At 52.1% G+C, this 22,040-nt stretch overlaps 3 protein-coding genes and 1 pseudogene across 5 annotated transcripts in view; 3 read left to right on the forward strand and 1 right to left on the reverse strand.

Moving 5' to 3' along the window:
• Positions 1–22,040, reverse strand: part of LOC139273608 (zinc finger protein 850-like) — a 560,896-nt gene that overhangs the window by 195,381 nt on the left and 343,475 nt on the right. The gene's annotated exons all lie outside the window — the stretch shown is intronic.
• The window catches only part of LOC139273584 (gastrula zinc finger protein XlCGF57.1-like), a 277,425-nt gene that overhangs the window by 140,167 nt on the left and 115,218 nt on the right, over positions 1–22,040 (forward strand). The gene's annotated exons all lie outside the window — the stretch shown is intronic.
• On the forward strand, positions 4,592–6,014 carry LOC139274109 (histone H1, macronuclear-like). Its single transcript, XM_070891153.1, has 3 exons — positions 4,592–4,690; positions 4,916–5,185; positions 5,778–6,014. Exons 1-3 carry the CDS (start codon positions 4,592–4,594, stop codon positions 6,012–6,014), a joined length of 606 nt encoding a protein of 201 aa, XP_070747254.1.
• On the forward strand, positions 6,073–6,383 carry LOC139273599 (histone H4-like; annotated as a pseudogene).

A 22,040-nucleotide genomic window follows, 5' to 3' on the forward strand; every position in this document is an offset into this window, starting at 1 on the left:
GGCTCTCCACATTGGTGGAGTTGGTGCTCGAGTTTAAAATGGTGCACTCGATCCATTTTGAAAATGCATCAACGACTACAAGGAACATTTTGCCCATGAATGGGCCTGCATAGTCCACATGCACCCGTGACCACGGTTTGGTGGGCCAGGGGCTAAGGGGGGCCTCCTTGGGGGCATTACAGAGTTGGGCACAAATGGTGCACCAACGGACGCAGAGCTCCAAGTCTGCATCAATGCCAGGCCACCAGACATGAGATCTGGCTATGGCCTTCATAAGGACGATCCCCGGGTGTTCACGATGGAGCTCCTGGACAAATGCCTCCCTGCCTCGTAAGGGCATAACTACTCAGCTGCCCCACATCAGGCAGTCTGCCTGTAGTGAGAGTTCATGCATGCGCCTATGGAAGGGTTTGACCTCCTCAGGGCAGGCATCGTGAGCCTCTGCCCAGTCACCAATTAAAACGCATCTTTTAACTAGACATAACGTGGGGTCGCTGGTCGTCTAGGCTCTGATTTGACGAGCCATCATGGGCGAACCTGTGGATTCAAAGGCATTGATTGCCATGACCATCTCACAGTCCTGTGCGTCGGACCCTTCTATGGTCGCCAGGGGTAGCCTGCTAAGCGCGTCGACACAGTTGTCTGTGCCTGGTCTGTGCCTTATCGTGTAGTCGTAAGCCGTCAGCATGAGTGCCCACCGCTGAATGCGCACCAAGGCGTTGCGTTGATTGCCTTGTACTCAAATAGTAGGGACTTGAAGGGTTTGTGGTCGGTTTCTAATGCAAACTTGGCCCCGAAAAGGTATTGATGTATCTTTTTGACACCGTACATGCACGCGAGCACCTCCTTCTCAACCATACCATACCCGCGCTCCGCCCGCGAAAGTGACCTGGAGGCATAAGCAACGGGCTGCAAATTACCCGCATCATTGACATGCTGTAAAAATGTACCCGACCCCGTACGCTGATGCATCACAAGTAAGGACTAACTTTTTACCTGGGTCAAAAAAAGCTAAAACACTCTTGGAACATAGAAGGTTGTGTGCCTTATTGAAGGCACGTTCTTGGGTGTCCCCCCAAAACCAATCGCACCCCTTTCTGAGTAGCACATGGAGAGACTCCAGCAGTGTGCTCAAGTTCTGCATAAAGTTCCCAAAGTAATTGAGTAGCCCAGAAAGGCGCGCAGTTCTGAGATATTCCGGGGCCTGGGTACCAGGTGAATCACTTCGGTTTTGGATTCGGTTGGGCAGATTCCATCAGCGGCAATCCTTCTGCCCAAAAATTCAACCTCAGGTGTGAGAAACAGACACTTGGGTTTCTTAACTCTTAGGCCTAGCTGATCCAATCGACTTAGTACTTCCTCAAGATTGCGGAGATGAGAGTCGGTGTCCCTGCCCGTGATGAGTATGTCATCTTGAAACACAACCGTCCCCGGGATGGACTTGCGCAGACTCTCCATGTTGCGCTGGAATATAGCAGCTGCTGACCTGATGCCGAATGGGCATCGATTGTACCCAAAAAGGCCTCGATGTGTGTTGATGGTGGTGAGTAACCTAGACTCTTCGGTCAGTTCTTGTGTCATATACGCAGATGTGAGGGCAAGTTTCGAGAAAAGTTTTCCTCCAGCCAACGTGGCAAATAGGTCCTCCGCTCTGGGAAGTGGGTATTGGTCCTGTACGGAGACTTTGTTTATGGTAGACTTGTAATCCCCACAGATTCACACGGATCCATCAGGCTTCATGACGGGGATGATGGGGCTTGCCCAGTCGCTGAATTCCACGGGAGAAATTATGCCTTCCCGCAGAAGCTGGTCCAGGTCATTTTCAATCTTTTCCCTCATCACATAAGGTACAGTTCTAGCCTTGTGATGGACCAGTCTGGCATTCTGTGTGATGTAGATTCTAACTTTAGCCCCTTTGAAGGTGCCCACACCTGGCTGAAAGAGATGTTCAAAACGGCTTAGAACTGTTGAGCAGGAGGTTCGTTCCTCTGACGACATGGCGTGAACATCATCCCATTTCCAATTAAGTTCTGCTAGCCAGCTTCTCCCTAACAAGGCTGGGAGATCCCCGGGGACAATCCACTGGGAAAGTCGGTTCACCATCCCTTTGTGTGTGACCGAGTGCATGGCGCTGGAAAGGACTGGGATGATTTCTTTACAATAGGTCCTTAGTTTGGTGTCGATCTTTGTGAGTTTTGGTCTGTTGCTTTTGTGCGGCCACAGCTGTTCAAATTGTTGAACGCTCATGAGGGACTGACTGGCCCCTGTGTCCAGCTCCATGTTGACGGGTATCCCGTTGAGTAGAACCCTCATCGTAATTGGAGGCAACTTGGTGTAAGAACAGTGGACATTGATCGTGTTAACCCGCTGTACCTCGGTGTCCCGTGCACTGTTCCAACCATCTTCTGGTCTGCTTTTCGACTCTTCCGATTCGTATACCAGCTGAGCTGCTGTTTTTCTGACATGCGAGCCAATGCCCTGTGTAGTTGCAGTTTCTGAAAATGGCATGCTGAAATCGACACATCCTGGTTGAGTGCCTTCCCCCACATCTCCAACACAGACCGTTTCCATTGTTTCCGAAGGATGAGCTGCGTCTGGCTGATCTCCCTTGAGCTTCTCTCAATCTGTTGTTGATTGCTTGCATTGTGGGTTGATGAGGTGTGATCGGCCGTTCAAGTGGCCCTTGATTTTGATGGCTTCTGGCACCACTGTCTGCTGTTGAAGGCCTGCTCTCATGCCTTTGTCTGTGTGTGGGGGTAGCGGTTTGTTTCACAATGTGAATCCCTTGTTCCGATGCCTCGTTGGTTGTACTACCCGAAGTATAGATCAGCTTTGTTTCTTCTTCGCCTGCCAACAATGTCTATGAGACCAGTGTTGCTGCCTCTAGAGTCAAGTTCTTAGTCTCTATAAGCTTTCGGAATATGCCTGCATGGCCTATTCCTTCAATAAAAAAGTCTCTCAGTACTTCTCTCCTTAGTTCATCAGGGAACTCACATGAACTAGCCAGCCTCCGAAGTTCCGCCATCAAGTCGGGTATGTTTTGGTCCACACAGCATCTGTAGTTGTAGAACCTGTGTCTGGCCATGTGTAGGCTGCTCGCTGGCTTCAGGTGGTCTCGCACCAGTGTGCTCAACTCCTCAAACAACTTGCTTGCTGGTTTCTTGGGTGCCAGCAGGTTTTTCATTAAAGCATATGTTTTCGAGCCACAGCTGGTCAAGAGATGGGCTCTTCTCTTGTCTACCTCATCGTCGCCCAGCCAGTCTTTGGTCACAAAGCTTTGCTGGAGCCTTCTATAAAGTCATCCCAATTGTCTCCAGCATTGTATTTCTCATCTGAGCTGTTGGTAGCCATTCTGTGGATTCTGTGATCCCGTAACTCATCGCCACTGTTAAGTCCTGACTCTAATGTATTGACTTGTACGAGACGCATGCTAAAGCCAAGATCACTCAGGACCTGCACCTTTAATTCACAGCTCTCCAATGCTGCACATGCCTGAGACCTCCCTTTATATACCTCAGTGGGACAGGTATGGAGTGTCTCCTGCAAGTGCACCCCTGGTGGTAAGGTATGCTTATTGTTACAGGTCATATCCAGTTACAGTCATGTATAGCATGGTAAGATACAGTTATATACAGTAATGTGAGATACATGACAGAGGCCACATTGTTCGCATGCCTGACACAAGACTCCCAAAGCAAGCGCTCTACTCAGAACTCCTACACGGCAAGCAAGCCCAAGGTGGGCAGAAGAAACGTTACAAGGACACCCTCAAAACCTCTCTGATAAAGTGCAACATCCCCACCGACACCTGGGAGTCCCTGGCCAAAGACCGCCCTAAGTTGAGGAAGTGCATCCGGGAGGGCGCTGAGCGGTCGAGTCTCATCGCCGAGAGCGTGCAGAAAATAAGCGCAGGCAGCGGAAAGAGCGTGCGGCAAACTAGTCCCACCCTCCCTTACCGTCAAAGACTAACTGTCCCACCTGTGACAGAGACTGTAATTCCCGTATTGGACTGTTCAGTCACCTAACAACTCACTTTCAGAGTGTGATGAGAGTGTGTTAAAGGGGCGGGCCGGTGAGACTAATGTCACTGTGTTTGTGTGTCCGTCTCATCCCCGGATTCCAGAGTCCCTCTTGTGTAAAATTCAAAGATTTCCCTGTCACAGGATCGCCCTGCTCCCCTGCTCAGGTCTAAAGTGGGAATTAAACGTCAAGTTTGATGTGATTTCAAATTTTAGTCGAAAAACAGAGAAAATGTCCGCGATCGGGTGAGAGAGCGCGATCAGTGCAGCAATGAAACCGGTTTAAATCCAAATTGCTGCCTTCAATTCCGATGCAACCTTCTCGACAACAAACATCCCGGTGTTCGGGACAGAAAGAGGCCAGTCTGGGAATCTGGAGGGCCCGGATTGAATTGGAATCGGACAGTTAATGAGGAGAGAGAAACACAGATAGGCTGGAGGGGCGGGGAGCTGACAGCAGGATGTCTCCGCCCCGTCCGCTCGCTGCCTTTAAGTTGCTCTGTGCCGCCGCTTCCCGTTTCATTTCTGACCGAGCTCTGACTGTCAGAGAGATTTTCCACAGAGTCGCCGACATGACTGACACTGCAGCCGCCGAAACGGCTCCTCCTGCCGCCGCCGCTCAAACCAAGGCTCACAGTAAGAAAAAGGCGGCGGCTCCCCGCTCCAAGCCAGCCGGCCCCACGTTGGGCGAATAGATCCTTAAGGTTGTGGCCGATGGCAGCGATCGCAAGGGGATGTCTCTGGCCGCGATAAAGAAGGCTCTGGCGGCCAAAGGCGTGGATGTGGAGAAGCGCGGGTCCCAGATCAGGTTCAGTATCAAGAGGAATGTGACAAATGGCTTCCTGGTGCAGACCAAAGGCACGGGCGCCTCGGGCTCCTTCAAAGTCGCTAAGAAGGAAAACCAGGGGAAAGTGGGAAGCGAGGTGAAGAAACCAGCAGTCAAGAAATCTCCAGCCAAGAAACCATCAGTCAAGACATCTCTGACCAAGAAACCAGCAGCCAAGAAATCTCCCGCCAAGAAAACGAGCACCAAGAAGGCGCCAACAGTAAAAAAGACAGCGAAAGCGGCGGCTGGGAAGAAGGCGGCGGCTGGGAAGAAGGCAGCGGCGCAGAAGCCCAAGGGCCCCAAGAAGGCCTCGGGCGCAAAGGTGAAGGCGGCCAAAAAGGTGAAAAAACCGAGGGCCAAGGCCAAATCAGCAAAACCCAAGAAAGCAGCATCCAAAAAGTAAATAAAAAGTGCAACTTGTAAACACCTGGACCCAAAGGCTCTTCTCAGAGCCACCCACGCCTCTCAGAAAAGAGTTGATCCCCGAATCAAATGCTCCCTGTCCCGGGGCCGGGCTCAGATTTCAGACAGAAGTCATTGAACATGAAGCCAGGATCCCTTTTGACCCGCTGACATTGGCTGCACCCACCCCTCCCCCAGTGTCTGCAATAAAACACACAGAGAATGGGATGTCCGGCCCGGGCCTCACTATAACTGGGGATGTGTTCGGCTCCAGTCTCAGTTCCTGGTCATTGTTATTTCACAGATTTAGGGGGAGAGTCTGTGAGACGGTGACACTGGCGGAGATACCCCGCCTCACAACTCAAACCCCAAACACCACATTCTCCAAATCAGCTGGAATACGGTGTTTGTAAACTGCTGAACCTGTGAGGAAGTGTGGGGAGATGATACAAGGTCTGAGATTAACAGGGAAGGGTCTGTATATAGGCGGGAATATTCGTGATTGTTAATTGTAACTGGACATTTAAAAGCTTCTGATTCATGGAAGCCTTGAAGATGAATTCCGAGTCTGTAAGAGTTTGTGCGGAGCGCTGTGTTTCGGTTCTATTGTCGGAAAACGGATTGAAATTGGCGGCTGCAGAAAGCTGGAGGCGGAGCTGGAAGATCAGAGGCTGCTCTCTGCTCTGTCTGTCAATCTTAACTCTGTCTCCTCCCCTTCCCGCCTCTCTCACTCTGCGCGTTCTCAGTCAGGTCGGCTCCGGCTCTAAAAAAAAGAGCCGGGAGCAGCTCCGTCTTATTCAGCGGCTGTTTAAGTGAAGAATCATTATGTCTGGTCGAGGTAAAGGAGGCAAAGGACTGGGTAAAGGCGGAGCCAAACGGCACCGTAAAGTGCTCCGTGATAACATCCAGGGCATCACCAAACCAGCCATCCGCCGCCTGGCTCGCCGTGGCGGTGTCAAGCGGATCTCAGGCCTGATCTACGAGGAGACCCGCGGGGTGTTAAAAGTTTTCCTGAGAATGTGATCAGGGATGCGGTCACCTACACTGAGCACGCCAAGCGCAAGACGGTCACTGCCATGGATGTGGTGTACGCTCTGAAACGGCAGGGCCGCACACTCTATGGATTCGGCGGCTGAATAACGCGACCCTTCCCCCAAACACAACACAAAGGCTCTTCTAAGAGCCACCCACCGCCTCACAGAGAGAGCAGCGACCTGGGGATGGGAGCGCGTACAGTTTGGTTGGGAAATGGTTTCGGCTGTTTAATTCATGGAAAGAAATATTTGGATTTATATAGCGCCTTTCACGACCACCGAACGTCTCAAGACCAATGAAGTACTTTTGGAGTGTAGTCGCTGTAGGAATATGGGAATTATTAAATATTTTACAACTATTGTAAATATGAGAGATCAAAAACTCCGGCTGACAGTCACAATTACCACCGGGCGGGATACACCGTCCCCTTTACCCAAACATTACAGTCTCCCCTCACAGATAATTCCTGTCATGTTGTGAGGTTCGGTTAAACGGGACTCTGGCGGGATCAATGCGGGAATTTGTGTTTACAGGAAGCAGTGACCGGAGATTTATTCCCGCCTGGTACAGACCGATCAGGGAATGGAACAGAATTCAAACCGGAATGTTGCAGAGAGTGGGATTGGTGACTTATAATGGGGCACAATCGCCGTTATAAAGAGCGGATTTTTAAATTGCTGGCGGGAAATTAGAGTTTCTTTAATCTCTGTTGGTTGATATTCTGAAATTGGCGGGCTTTTTGAAATTGACCAACTGTCAGTTTCAGTTCAGCCAATCAGGGCCCAGTAATCCCTGCCCTTCATTTTCACTCTCGGTGCTTGGTTCAAACTTGATTGGCGCCGGGCTGCAGCCAATCACAGCCCCGGGGCGGATCCTCACACACTTTAAAAGGAGGCCCCAGAGGAGTCTCCGCATTAACAGTCCGTGTGTCCTAGATTGTGTTGAGATCCGTTTAGATAATGGCCAGGACCAAGCAGACAGCGCGCAAATCCACTGGAGGGAAAGCTCCTCGCAAACAGCTGGCGACTAAAGCGGCCCGGAAGAGCGCTCCGGCCACGGGCGGAGTGAAGAAGCCTCATCGCTACCGACCCGGCACCGTGGCTCTGAGGGAGATCCGCCGCTACCAGAAATCCACCGAGCTGCTGATCCGCAAACTGCCCTTCCAGCGCCTGGTGCGGGAGATCGCTCAGGACTTCAAGACCGACCTGCGCTTCCAGAGCTCCGCCGTCATGGCCCTGCAGGAGGCCAGCGAGGCTTACCTGGTGGGGCTCTTTGAGGACACCAACCTGTGCGCCATCCACGCCAAGCGAGTCACCATCATGCCGAAAGACATCCAGCTGGCCCGCCGCATCCGCGGGGAGCGCGCCTAGACTTCCCCTGCCCCGACTCGAAGCTTCAGCACCAAGTGCAACAACGGCTCTTTTCAGAGCCACCAAATCAGCAAAGGAAAGAGCTGCGATCTCCTGTAACCAGAGCTTCGTGTTGTTCATTAACCCATTGTAGGGACGGGCAGGTGTGTGGGACTGATTACTGATCGTGTGTTCATATACCAGCTCCGTTCACATGGGAGTTATTGACTAATGAGCCCTTTAATATTTTCAGAAACTGACATCGGCTTTGCGTCGCTCTGACCCCAAATTCCCCGGGGCAGAGCACAGATTTCCCCATTCGGTGTTGCCGGAGAATGGGGGCAGGCAGATCTGGGAAGCACTGCAATGGATCCGGGTCCTGTGTGTGTACATCGCTCGCTGATGCAATGCGGTCTGAACTGGCTGGCTTAGCAGAGATATATACAGCCTGGGAACAGAAGCAGCATTCAAATTATATCAAACCAGACCAGAATTAAACTAGGCTCTTTGATTACTATATTAATTCATCACCGCCAACTCTCTAGTTTTCATAGACAGATTAAAGAACATTTAAGGAACCTGTGGCGGTATTTATACAATTGTTGAGTGACAACTGTAGTTCAGTTATTCGCTGTTAACTGGAAGAGTGTATGTGTGAGCAGAGAACCGTAATGCAGAGAACGGGAACTGAAAACTCCCCCATACGGATAAGGGGTAAGCCATTTGGGACTGAGATGAGGAGAAACTTCTTCACTCAAGAGTTGTTAACCTGTGGAATTCCCTACGGCAGAGTTGTTGATGCCAGTTCGTTAGATATATACAAGAGGGAGTTCGATGTGGCCCTTATGGCTAAAGAGATCAAGGGTGTGGAGAGAAAGCAGGAAAAGGGTACTGAGGTGAAAGATCAGCCATGATCTTACTGAATGGTGGTGCAGGCTCGAAGGGCCGAATGGCTTACTCCTGTACCTATTTTCTATGTTTACAGGTCTGAAATAAGCCAATCTATCGGTACATGAATTCAAGGGCTCTGACTCAATTAAGTCAGTAAGCAGCCCTTCCACAGATACTGTGGTCGGCTCTGAAAAGAGCCTTTGGGTTATTAGATTAAATCTTGTCCGCTTTACTTGCTCTTGGACGAAGTGGTGGTTTTCTTGGGCAGCAGCACAGCCTGGATATTCGGCAGCACCCCGCCCTGATCGATGGTCACCTTTCCCAGCAGCTTATTGAGCTCCTCGTCGTTGCGGATGGCCAGCTGCAGGTATCTGGGGATGATGCGGGTCTTCTTGTTGTCGCGGGCCGCATTGCCGGCCAGCTCCAGGATTTCAGCGGTCAGATACTCGAGTACAGCAGCCATGTAGACCGGGGCTCCGGCACCCACACGCTGAGCGTAGTTCCCCTTTCGCAGGAGTCTGTGAACACGGCCCACAGGGAACTGCAGTCCGGCCCGGGAGGAACGAGCCTTGGCCCGAGCTTTACCGCCGGTTTTTCCTCTTCCAGACATTTCCACAATCCACAGGTTCAGAAAAAGAATGCAAAACTCCTCCTTCATCTGCTCTTCTTATACATTCTGGAGGGATACAGGGAGTGAACTTGTGATTGGTCGCTCTGCGGTGCATTTCATTGGTCTTTTCCGATGACCAATCACCATCTGCTTAGCCTGCCACTGAAAAGAGGGCGGAAATTATTGTTCGATTTCCAACGAATCTTCAATTTCAAAAACCCCGCCAATAATTTTTACAATGCGGATTATGTTAATAAATTCATCATTAGCCAAAGATTTCCAAACACATTTTATTCCATATTGCCTTCCAAATTCCAGGATGTTACAATCAGGATTAAATTAGGGTTCACTTTCAAACATTCTGTTACGGGACACATTCCAGCTCATTCTTTGTACAATTTGGGAATCACAGATCATGGATCGATCCTCCGCACAGGCGGGAGTGAGACCAGAACTGGAAGTCCTTCTGTGAAAAGAGAAGAGGGACAGAGTGTTCCAACTGCCCCGTTCTGGTCTCTGTAAGAACTTCCATTCTGAGTTGTTGCACACGCAGGCTCCGGGTAATAAGCGGGTTGACTAACTAGATTTTTTTTTTGAAAAGGGCTTGAGAGAGAATGAGGTGAGTAAAGTCTAAAACAAGACCATAATTCGTCGGCAGGCGACCAGGGAGTGTTTATATTTTACTGGGAGGGAACTTCATCAACGAAGCTAAGGCTGAACCGGACAGTAAAACCGATTATCTGAAAATTCGTATCTAAATCTACCCTGGATCTTTAAATGTTGTCAAAAACACTTGCTCAGGAAATAATTACAGTAAATTGAGATTAAAGGATGACGCGTTTGTGCAGCTCTTTCAGAGAGGTTGTGGATGGCTCTTAAAAGAGCCGTTGTGTTTGGGGTTTGTTTCGTCAGCGTTTTACTTGGAGCTGGTGTACTTGGTCACCGCCTTTGTCCCTTCCGACACGGCGTGCTTGGCCAGCTCCCCAGGCAGCAGCAGGCGCACGGCGGTCTGGATTTCCCGGGAGCTGATGGTGCAGCGCTTATTGTAATGGGCCAGGCGGGAAGCCTCACCCGCGATGCGCTCGAAAGTATCGTTCACAAACGAGTTCATGATGCCCATAGCCTTGGAGGAGATACCGGTGTCGGGATGAACCTGCTTCATCACTTTGTAGATGTAGATGGAGTAACTCTCCTTCCTCGACTTTCTGCGCCTCTTGCCGCCCTTCGGTGGTGTTTTCTTGATCACTTTCTTGGCGCCTTTCTTGGCAGTAACTGATTTCTTCTCTTCAGGCATCGTCTTGTTCAATCCGACCCAAACATGACGTAAACTCAGCTCGGAGCTCGTATTATATAGGCAGCCCCACACTCCGCCCACAGCCCTATGCTAATGAGGGATGGGTGAAGGCAACGATTGTGATTGGTGCATTCGCTGTGTTGTCAATTTCCATTGTTCTGTAATTCTCTGATTGGATATTTAAAGAGACCAATCAGATTTTCTGCTCGCCACAATCTCAAATTCTTGAATTAGGTCATCAGTTACATCCCCTCCCGAGCCATACTCTGTTCTTTATCGATCGAGATATCCACATGTTCGACAGACATTGACCGGTTTGTATCCGAGATTGCCTGAGGGTCATTTCTAGTCAGGACTTGGGAGTCCTTCTGTGAGGGCAAAAGACCCTCACTGACCTTCCGCCCTGATGCTGCCTTCCTCCCACCGTTTAATTCAACATCTTTCTTATCTGTCACTGCTATAACTACATTAGTTGTTTCAGTGTTACCTTCACTGGAATATGCTGTACCTTCTGTGCCGTAAACGGCCTATTTCCCTTAGCACAGGGGACATAAATTTAAAGTAATTAGCAGGTTTAGAGGGGAAATTTCTTCACGCAGAGGGTGGGGGTCTGGAACTCACTGCCTGAATGGGTGGTCGAAGCAGAACCCCTCCCCCCCGAAGACCACCTAATAAGACTGTTATTTTGCCATCTGGGGCGTGCACCCCAGCAAAACACCCACCCAGCACTGTGAGGGGAGACCTGCCCTCACAGCTTCCATCTTTCCCACCCCCCCATCTCTCTCTCTCTCTCTGTCACTCTCTCTGTCTCTCCCCTCTCTCCCTGAGAGCTCTTTCCTCCTAATTAAAAAATCAAGACAACTGAGCAGAGGGAGCAAGGCCCCTCCCCAGTCGTTAACTAGGGGAGAGGTGTGCCTCTATAAGAGCTCCCTCTGCTCCCACATTTAACGAGGCCTATTAAGACCATTAAGGCCTGTGACTTTGGGGTGAGTGTAACCCTTAAAAAGGGACCCCGTGATGGCGACCACATCTATGTCGGTGGCAGGGCCAGTTAAGACTTACGCGCAGGCGGCTTCCACAGCCACTGCGCCTCCTGCTGCCCTGCTACCATTTAGATTAATAACTAAAAAACACGGGGTCAAGAGCTACACTCACCTCACTATGAGCATCAAGGACTGCGTGTGGGCAATGGCTGGGGTATTCGGCCCCTCGGCTATTGTCGTGGCCTTCAAGATGTCCAAGAAGGCTGTGTTCTTCCTGGGGTCGGAGCGGGTGGTGTCCCTAGCCCTTGAAAAGGGGCTCACGGTGGGCGGGACATTCCAGCCGGTGGACCCTCTCGAGGCCACCACGCATAGGATCATTCTTTCGAATGTCCCACCCTTTGTTCCCGCTGAGCTCCTGCTCCCCCACCTATATCAACTGGGGGAGGTAAGGTCGGGGATTAACCAGATACCGCTCGGTCTCAGGGAGACCAGCCTGCATCATGTGTTCTCCTTCCATCGCCAGCTTTTTGTCCGGCTGGCGCGGGAGGAGATGACAGAGGGCACCTTTAACGTGATGCAGGAGGGGACGTTGGACGGCGTGCGGTGCCATGCCTGTAGGGAGGTGGGGCATTTTCGTAAGAACTGCCCCACCTCCAAGGCCACCAAAACACCAAAGGCGGCCAAGGCTGGCGCCGTCGCCACCCCTCCCCCTAGTAGCATCCGCGTGGATGCGCGGACATTGTTGGAGGCCTTTGTCTTCATGGCCTCCGGCGGTGAGGAGGGAGAGCATCCGGGTGGAAGGAAGGCGAAATACCTCGAGGCGGGTCCCCTGAGCACCGGACAGCCCCATCACCACACCCGGCCTACCTCTGTCACCTGCTCCGAGCCCGTGCCCAAGCCCTCGACCAATACCGCAGAGGGGCTCGGGCGTGGGCAAGAAAAACAAAAGGGGGGAGTGGAGTGGGAGGCCTCGGCAGTCATGGAGGTCTCCCTGTCTCCGCGCCCCCTCCCCCAGACAAAAAAGGAGGCACCGCTCCAATGAGGTGGAGGGGGAACAATATCGCTCCACGGAGGAGTTGGTGCCTGCCACATGTCCCGCATCCCCCACCAGCACCCCCAAACCACGCCGTAGGTGGGGGGGAATCTGTCCCCGGGGAGGGTCAGACAGTCGAGGCTGCCCAGCCTCTGCCTCCCGGGGATGGCGAGGAAGATCTGCCTGTTGTGGGGGGCATGGGGCCGGCGGAGGAATGCGTCGCTGCCGGGTCGGGCATCCCAGGGACTGAGGTGGGCAGGGCTGAAATGGCCGAACCTGAGCCCGCTCAGCCAATATACAACATCTCCCGGGATCTGCTCGATCTGGCAGATAAATAAAATTTTAATAATTTTAAAGAACCGACACACACTGGGCTGGGGGGTGGCGGCGGGAACGGGGAAGAACACCAACCCTCGCCCCCAACTTTGGAGGTGGGGGACTTGGAGGACCTGGAGCAGTTCTTCGACCAGGTCTCTCCATGTTCCCCGGTGCCTGGGGCTGAGGAGGAACCCCTTCCGCTGCTGCTTCCTGACCCAGCACCACAATTAAAATAGCCCAGTGGGGACTCGTCTGCCGACGATCATGGTGGTGGGATCGGGGCAGAGCCAGGGCCGGATGGAGTGGCCGGGCCGTTTGTCCCACCTCGGGTGGTCGATGGACCGGCTGCTAGCGGTGAACTCCCGGAGGGGGATGGGGACTCGGTGGAGGGTGCGGGAGAAGATCTGGAGTCCATCGCCAGTGAGGCGGTGGATCTCCTCGTGCCCGCTGCTGAGTCCCCCCTCATTCCTGTAAAGGAACTCCGGGACTTTATGGTCCAGAGCAAGGGTCGCCACAACTGAGCCCATCTGGCCCTGGAAAAATGGTCCGAGCCGGCGCTCCTCATCAGGTCCATCTGCGCTGCTGCTAAAACCATGGCCGCGGGTGGTCCCTTATCAAAGGCGTAAACCCTTGAGCTGCGTCGGCTCAAAACATTGCTCGCTGGGTTGCTGAGGGAGTGGAGGTCAACAAACGACTCCACTCCCCCCCCCCCCCCCCCACAATAGGTTAAGTAGAGGTTGTCATGAAGATAACCATAGCCAGGCTCAACATCAACGGCGGCAGAGAGGCACGCCGTAGATTTAACAATTTTTTGCTCCTGCGGGAGGGGAAATACGCGGTGTGCTTCCTGCAAGAAACCCACACCGTTCCGGGAGACGAACGTGGCTCCTGGAATGGTAAGGAGAGGTCCGCATGAGTCACCACACTGCCACTTCTTGTGGGGTGGCCATTTTGCCGCTTGCTGCACGTCACGGTTCACCTGGGGGACGTGCCGCTCCATCTCATGAATGTGTACGCACCTCAGCCCGGCCCGCAGCAAACGCTCTTCTTGGTTCTGTCGCTGTCGGCAACTGCATTGTCCTCAGAGGGGATTTCAACTGCACCCTCGAGGTGAGGGACCGCTCCGGTGCCCCGCAGAGCATGACGGTGATCGAGAAGTTGAGGGACCTGGTCGGGTCCTTCGACTTGGTGGACGTCTGGCGAAATCGCCATCCCAACTCCAGCGCCTTTACTTGGGTGAGGCCTGGAAGAGGATGGTCCAGAATCGACTGCCTTTACGTGTCTCGGGCATACGTTTCCTGTGTTCCGGCGGCCTCCATGCGGCTGGTGCCGTGTTCAGACCACCACCTGGTGTGGGTGGAGCTCGCTTCGCTCCACGCGAGGACGGGATCTGCGTACTGGCATTTTAACAACCAGCTGCTGGAGGACGAGCGGTTCCAGGACTTGTTCCGTCATTTCTGGGCCGACTGGAGAAGAAAGCAGGGGGACTTCCCCTCCTTGAGGTTATGGTGGGACATGGGCAAGGTTCACGTCCGTGTCTTCTACCAAGAGTATGCGAGGGGGTCGACCAAGGTGCGGGCAGCTAGGGTCGGGCGCCTAGAAAAAGAGGTGCTCGACCTGGAATCCCGTCTCAGTCAAGTCGTCGAGGACCTGGCCCTGCGGATGGTGTACGAAGCGTAGAAGGCCGCGCTGAAGGACTGCAGTTCGTCAGGTCCCGAGGCGCATTCGTGAGGTCGCGGATCCGGTTCCTGCGGGATCTGGACCGCGGCTCCCCCTTCTTCTACTCGCTGGAAAAAAGACAGGGTGTCCGTAAGCAGCTCTTGACGTTGCTGGCCGATGACGGCTCTCTGTCTCAGATCTGGAGGGCGTCAGCAACGGGGCCCGAGGATATTATGGGGCTCTGTTCTCTCCGGAGCCGTCCAGCTAGGAAGTGCGTAGAGTTTTGTGGGAGGACCTACCGAAGGTCGGCCCGGAGGGCGCCGAAAATCTGGAAGCTCCGCTAAGCCTGGCGCCCTCCACTGGCTATCGAGGGGAAAAGCCCCAGGGCTGGACGGGCTGACCCATGGAGTTCCACAGGGCGTTCTGGGACGTCCTGGGGGGTGACAACATGCGGGTCCTGGGGGAAAGTCTGGCAACCGGGGAGATGCAGGGCAGTCATCGTCCTGCTGCCTAAGAAGGGCGATCTCCGCCTACTTAAGAACTGGCGCTCAGTCTCCCTCCTCAGCACGGACTACAAAATCTTTGGCAGGGTGATGTCTGCTCGCCTGGGCACTGTGCTGGACCACATGATCCACCCCGACCAGTCCTACACAGTCCCGGGCCGGACAATCCACGATAACATCCATCTGGTCCGGGACCTCATCCATCATTACCAGGAGGCTGGTCTGTCGGTCGCCTTCCTATCTCTCGACCAAGAGAAGGCGTTCGACAGGGTGGATCACGACTATCTGTTCGGAACTCTGCGCGCTTTCGGGTTCGGGACGCATTTCGTCGTCCGGATCCGACTTTTGTATGCCACCGCGGAGTGTCTGATTAAGGTTAATGGGTCCTTGATGGCGCCCCTTCGCTTTAGGAGTAGGGTGCGCCAGGGATGCCCCATGTCCAGCCAGTTATATGCCATCTGCGTGGAGCCTTTTCTGTGCCTCCTGCGGACGAGGTTGACAGGACTGGCTCTGCAAGGGCTGGGCATGGAGGTCGTCCTCTCAGCTTACGCCGATGATGTGCTCCTCACGGTAGAGGATCCCACTGACCTGCGGAGGATGCGTGAGTGCCAGCAGATTTACTCACCCGCATCCTTCGCCAGTATCAACTGGGAGAAATGTTCCGGACTCCTGGTGGGTCAGTGGTGAGTGGACTCCCTGCCAGAGGAGCTCAGGCCTTTTGCCTGGAGCACGACCCATCTCCTCTATCTGGAAGTCTACCTGAGCCCTGACGAGGAAGCCTGACCAGCGAACTGGCAAGAGCTGGAGGCCAAGGTCGCCGTTCGCCTCGGGCGCTGGACAGGACTGCTCGAAGTGCTGTCCTACAGGGGTCGAGTGCCAGCTGGTGGCCGCTATGCTGTGGTACCAGCTGGTCACTTTGCCCCCTCCCCCTGCGTTTGTCGCCAAGATACAGAAGAAGCTGGTGGACTTCTTCTGGAACAACAGGAAGCACTGGGTCTCTGCGGCGGTCTTGAGTCTCCCGCTTAGGGAGGGCGGTCAGTTGTTGGTGTGCGTCAGCACCCAGCTAGCGACTTTCCGTCTTCAGACCCTGCAGAGATACCTTTACGTTGAGCCCCCTCCCAGGTGCCGTGCACTGGTGACGCATTTCTTCCGCCAGCAGCACAGCCTCAACTACGACATGCAGCTCCTGTTTGTGAGCTTGGGGGGCATCAGGACCACCGTCGAGGGGCTGCCTGTCTTTTACCAGGAACTCATCAGGGTCTGGAACAAAGTCTCCACCAAGCGCAGCTCTCCACCGGCTGGAGTGGCAGCTGTCCTGCAGGAGCCGCTGCTCAGGAATCCGTACCTCCACGACCGAGGTTTCAGGTGGCAGTCGAACGAGAGGGCTGCAGCTGGCGAGGTGACCAGGGTCAGGGACCTGCTCAATGATGGAGGAGCAGGCTGGATGACGCCAGACATGCTGGCTTGGCACCTAAATTCGGCCGAAGTCCGCCGCATGGCCAATGCCATTGAGTCGCTAAAAACAGCTCTGGGCCCTGACTCCATTAGGTGTGTCGAGGCGGCTCAAGCACGTGAGGAGATCCCGTCCGAACTGCCCCCCGTCCGGACAGAATTCCTCATCGGTGCCAAACCGCGGAACCTCCCTTGGGAGCCGGCGCCTCACAACTTGAGCCACCTTGGGGAAATCCCCTCCGTGCCTTTCAGTTCTGCATGGAGGGGTTTCCTGTACAGGCTGCTCCTGCACACTCTCAACTTTGCCATCCTCGTCTGCCATCCGGACACGCCATGGCGTACCATCTTGCCATCTGGTGGAGGCGGGGGTCCCCGATGGAATGCACTCTATGCGGGAGTTCTCCCATTATTTATCGGGGACTTGGCCTGGAAGGTGGTACACGGAGCAGTCCCATGCAATAAATGTTTAAGTTGGTTCACGGGCTCCCAGGCCGCCTGCAATTTCTGCGGTCTGGAAGAGTCCGTGTTCCACGTTTTTAGTGAATGTACGAGGTTGCACCCCCTGTTCCATTATTTAAAGGGGCTGCTCCTCAATTTCTGGCTGCACTTCAGTCCCACATTCCTGATCTTTGGGCACCCTGTGCGGAGGGGAGCGGGTAGGTCCGAAGGCCTTCTTGTAGGACTGCTCCTGGGCACGGTCAAGGGTGCCATCAGCCGGTCCAGGCAGCGGGCGGTCGAGGGGGTCATTCAGCCTGACCGCCTGCCTTTCTTCTGTGCTTACATCCGGGCCAGGGTGTCCCTAGAGATGGAGCACGCGGTGTCCACCGGTACGCTCGCGGCCTTCTGCGAGAGGTAGGTGCCGGAGGGACTGGAGTGCATTGTCACCCCCGGCACCAAATTTTAATATGATTTTATATGTTTTGAAGTTTGATTTGTTTTAATTGCTGGGTTTTAGTGTCCCCCTTCCCTTTTATAGGGGACACTTGTAAATTATGGTTTTTCTGCCCCAAAAAAACCCCACAAAAATAACCAAAAAAAAAAGGGCACAGAAAAGTGTTTGGAGTGTCCCCCAGATCTGGGGGCACTTGGATTAATTTATTATGTTTTCCCCAAAAGAGTTGTGCCGTAAAGGGCCTATTTCCCTTAGCACAGGGGACAGAAATTTAAAGTAATTGGCAGAAGGTTTAGAGGGGAAATTTCTTCACGCAGAGGGTGGGGGTCTGGAACTCACTGCCTGAATGGGTGGTCGAGGCAGAAACCCTCACCACATTTAAAACTACTTGGATGTGCACTTGAAGTGCCATAACCTGCAGGGTTACGGACCTAGAGCTGGAAAGTGGGATTAGGCTGGATAACCTTTTGTTGGCTGGCACGGACACGATAGGCCGAAGTGGCATCCTTCCGTCCTGGAAGCTTCGATGATAAATGTCTATAATTCTGAACTAAAAGGATATACCATCCATCGTGCATATGCTGATTTAAAACATATAGACCTTGGCGAAAATATCTATCTATACAGAACAAAATATAAATTAACGATATCTCCCTCCAGCTCCCCGCCCCTCCTCCCCTCCCCCACTCCCTGTGAGGCGGTGGTTGGCACTGAGACGAGCCTTTGCTTTGTGCTTGGGGGAGAGGGTCGCGTTGAATCCATAGTAAGTGCGGCCCTGCCGTTTCAGAGTGTACACCACATCCATGGCAGTGACCGTCTTGCGCTTGGCTGCTCAGTGTAGGTCTAAACTGGCCGGCTAAGGAAGAGAAATACACAGCCCGGGAACGGCCGGAGCTCCCGGGAACAGAACCAGCATTCAAACTCTCAAACCAGACCATAATTAAACTAGGCCCTTTTAATAACAGCCGACTCTCTTCATACAGCTTTCATTGATAGACTAAAGAATATTTAAGGAACCAGTTGCAGTATTTATACAAGTTTTGAGGCTCTGACAACTGTAGTTTAATTATTAGCTGCTAACTCGAACAGTTTGGGTGAGCAGAGAACCGTAATGCAGATACCAGGAACTGAAAACTCCCGCACACAGGTCTGAAACAGACCAATTTATCGGTACCTGAACTGAAGGTCTCCAATAATACAGTAAGCAGCCCTTTCAGATACTGTGAGTGGCTCTGAAAAAAGCCTTTGGGTTATTAGATTAAATCTTATCCGCTTTACTTGCTCTTGGACGAAGTGGTGGTTTTCTTGGGCAGCAGCACAGCCTGGATACTAGGCAGCACCCCACCCTGAGCGATGGTCACCTTTCCCAGCAGCTTGTTGAGCTCCTCGTCGTTGCAGGTGTCTGGGGATGATGCGGGTCTTCTTGTTGTCGCGGGCCGCGTTGCCGGCCAGCTCCAGGATTTCAGCGGTCAGATACTCGAGCACAGCAGCCATGTAGACCGGGGCTCCGGCACCCACACGCTGAGCGTAGTTCCCCTTTCGCAGGAGCCTGTGAACACGGCCCATAGGGAACTGCAGTCCGGCCCGGGAGGAGCGAGACTTGGCCTTGGCCCGAGCTTTACCGCCGGTTTTTCCTCTTCCAGACATTTCCACAATCCGCAGGTTCAGACAAGGAATGAGAAACTCCTCCCATATCTGCCCTTCTTATACCTTCTGGAGGGATGCAGGGAGCCAACTTGTGATTGGTCACTCTGTGATGGATTTCATTGGCCGTTTCCGATGACCAATCACAGCCTGTTTAGTCCACCAATGAAAGGAGGGCGGAAATTACTGGTTCCCAACAATCAGAATCTAACGATTTTTAAAATTCAAAAATCCCGCCAATAATTGTTAAAATTGCGGATTATGTTAGTAACTTCACCGTTAGCCATATATTTCTAAACAATTTGTTTCCTTTTGTCTTATTCCATGTTTGCCTTGCAAATTCCAGCCTGTTACAATCAAGATTAAATTCGGCTTCAGCTTCAAACTGTCTGTAACGGGCGGGACTCAGTCCCCACTGATTCTGCAACGGGACACATTCCAGCTCCATCTTTGTAAAAGTGAACTTGTTTTCACAGGAGCTGCTGTGGGGGTGAGACCAGAACGGAGAGTCCTTCTGTGAAAAAAGAGGGACAGAGTGTTCAAACTGCCCCTGTTCTAGTCTCTAAGAACTCCCATTCTGGGTTGTTACACTGCGGGGAGTCTCGGGTTAATAAACAGACTGAGCGCAATGGAATAAAACAAAACGTGAAAAGGGCTTGAGTGAGAATGTGACTGAAATCGGAGTTTCCTCGCCCCCCCAAAATAAATTCGTCGGCAGGCGCTGTTAATGAACGGGTCTGAGAACAAAGTGAAAGCGACCAGGGACGTGTTTGTAGTTGACTCTACAGGAAATTCCAGCGACACCAAGGTCGAACCCCTCAGTGAAGCTGCTTATGAGAATTCAAAACTAAATCTACAGCTGGAACTGTAAAGGTTCTCATACACAGTTGTTCGGGAAATAATTATAGTAAATTCAGTCTAAAGGGAGATGTATTTGTGCAGCTCTTTCAATGATGTTGTGGGTGGCTCTTAAAAGAGCCGTTGTGTTTGGTGTTTGTTCTGTCAGGACAGCGTGGAGTTTTACTTGGAGCTGGTGTATTTGGTCACCGCCTTTGTCCCTTCCGACACGGCGTGCTTGGCCAGCTCCCCGGGCAGCAGCAGGCGCACGGCGGTCTGGATCTCCCGGGAGCTGATGGTGCGGCGTTTGTTGTAATGGGCCAGGCGGGAAGCCTCACCCGCGATGCGCTCGAAAATATCGTTCACAAACGAGTTCATAATGCCCATGGCCTTGGAGGAGATCCCGGTGTCGGGGTGAACCTGCTTCATCACTTTGTAGATGTAGATGGAGTAACTCTCCTTCCTCGACTTTCGGCGCTTCTTGCCGCCCTTTGGTGGTGTTTTCTTGATAACTTTCTTGGCACCCTTTTTTGAAGCTGGTTTCTTTTCCTCAGGCATCGTCTTGTTCAGTTGGGCACAGATATGAAGCAAATTCTGCTCCAAGCTAGTATTATATAGGCAGCCCCACACTCCGCCCACAGCCCTATGCTAATGAGGGATTGGTGAAGGCAATGACTATGATTGGTTCATTGGCTGCGTTGTCAATTTCCATTGTTCTGTATCTCTCTGATTGGTCTCTTTAAACATCCAATCAGATTTATTGCTCGCCACAATCTCAAATTCTTAAATGAGGTCATCAATTGCATCCCCTCCCGATTTGTACTCTGTTCTTTATGTTTCTGTTCTGCTCTCAGGTAAAAATGGTTAATGACGGCCGGACTTATGAGCAAGTTTCATTCACATTTTTTCCTATATATATATCTGAACAGCAAACTCGCTGCTGTGTTTGTCGATCTAGATTTTTATATGTTCGAGACATTGACCGGTTTGTAACCGAGATTGCCTGAGGGTCACTTCTGATCAGGACTTGGGAGTCCTTCTCTGAGGGCAAGGGGCCCTCACTGTCTTTCCGCCCTGATGCTACCTTTCTCCCATCGTTTAATTCAACACCTTTCTTATCTGCCACTGCTGTAACATGGATGTAACAGCACGAATTTATGAAGGGGAAGTCATGTTGGACAAATTTGCTGCAATTCTTTGAGGATGTAACGAACAGGGTGGATAAAGGGGAAGCAGTGGATGAAGTGTATTTGGATTTCCAGAAGGCATTTGGCAAGGTGCCACATAAAAGGTTACTCACTGCACAAGATAAAAGTTCATGGGGTTGGGGGTAATATATTAGCATGGATAGAGGATTGGCTAACGAACAGAAACCAGAGAGTCGGGCTAAATGGTTCATTCTCACGTTGGCAATCAGTACCCAATGGGATGCCACAGGGATCAGTGCTGGGACCCCATCTATTTATGATCTATATTAACGACTTGGAAGAAGGGACCGAGTGTAACACAGCCAAGTTTGCTGATGATACATAGATGGGAGGAAAAGCAATGTGTGAGGACACAAACATTCTGCAAAAGGACATAGACAGGCTAAGTGAGTGAGCAAGAATTTGGCAGATGGAGTATAATATTGGAAAGTGTGAGGTCATGCACTTTGGCAGAAAAAAATCAAAGAGCAAGTTATTATTTCAATGGCAAAAGATTGCAAAGTGCTGCAGTACAGCAGGATCTGGGGGTACTTGTGCATGAAACACAAAAGGTCAGTATGCAGGTACAGCAAGTGATCAGGAAGGCCAATGGAATCTTGGCTTTTATTGCAAATGGGATGGAGTATAAAAGCAGGGAAGTCTTGCTACAGTTGTACAGGGTATTGGTGAGGCTACACCTGGAATACTGCATGCAATTTTGGTTTCCATATTTACAAAAGGATATACTTGCTTTGGAGGCAGTTCAGAGAAGGTTCACAAGGTTGATTCCGGAATGAGGGAGTTGACTTTTGGGGAAAGGTTGAGTAGGTTGGGCCTCGACTCATTGGAATTCAGAAGATTGAGAGGTGATCTTATCGAAACATATAAGATTATGAGGGGGCTTGACAAGGTGAACGAGAGAGGACGTTCCCACTGCTAGGGGAGACTAGAACTAGAGGTCTTTATCTTAGAATAAGAGGCCGCCCATTTAAAACTGAGATGAGGAGAAATTTCTTCTCTGAAGGTTGTGAATCTGTGAAATTCGCTGCCTCAGAGAGCTGTGGAAGCTGAAACATTGAATAAATTTAAGACAGAAACAGACAGTT

This window comes from Pristiophorus japonicus, chromosome 9 (genome assembly GCF_044704955.1).
Source record: "Pristiophorus japonicus isolate sPriJap1 chromosome 9, sPriJap1.hap1, whole genome shotgun sequence".
In the NCBI taxonomy this organism is placed as follows: domain Eukaryota; kingdom Metazoa; phylum Chordata; class Chondrichthyes; family Pristiophoridae; genus Pristiophorus; species Pristiophorus japonicus.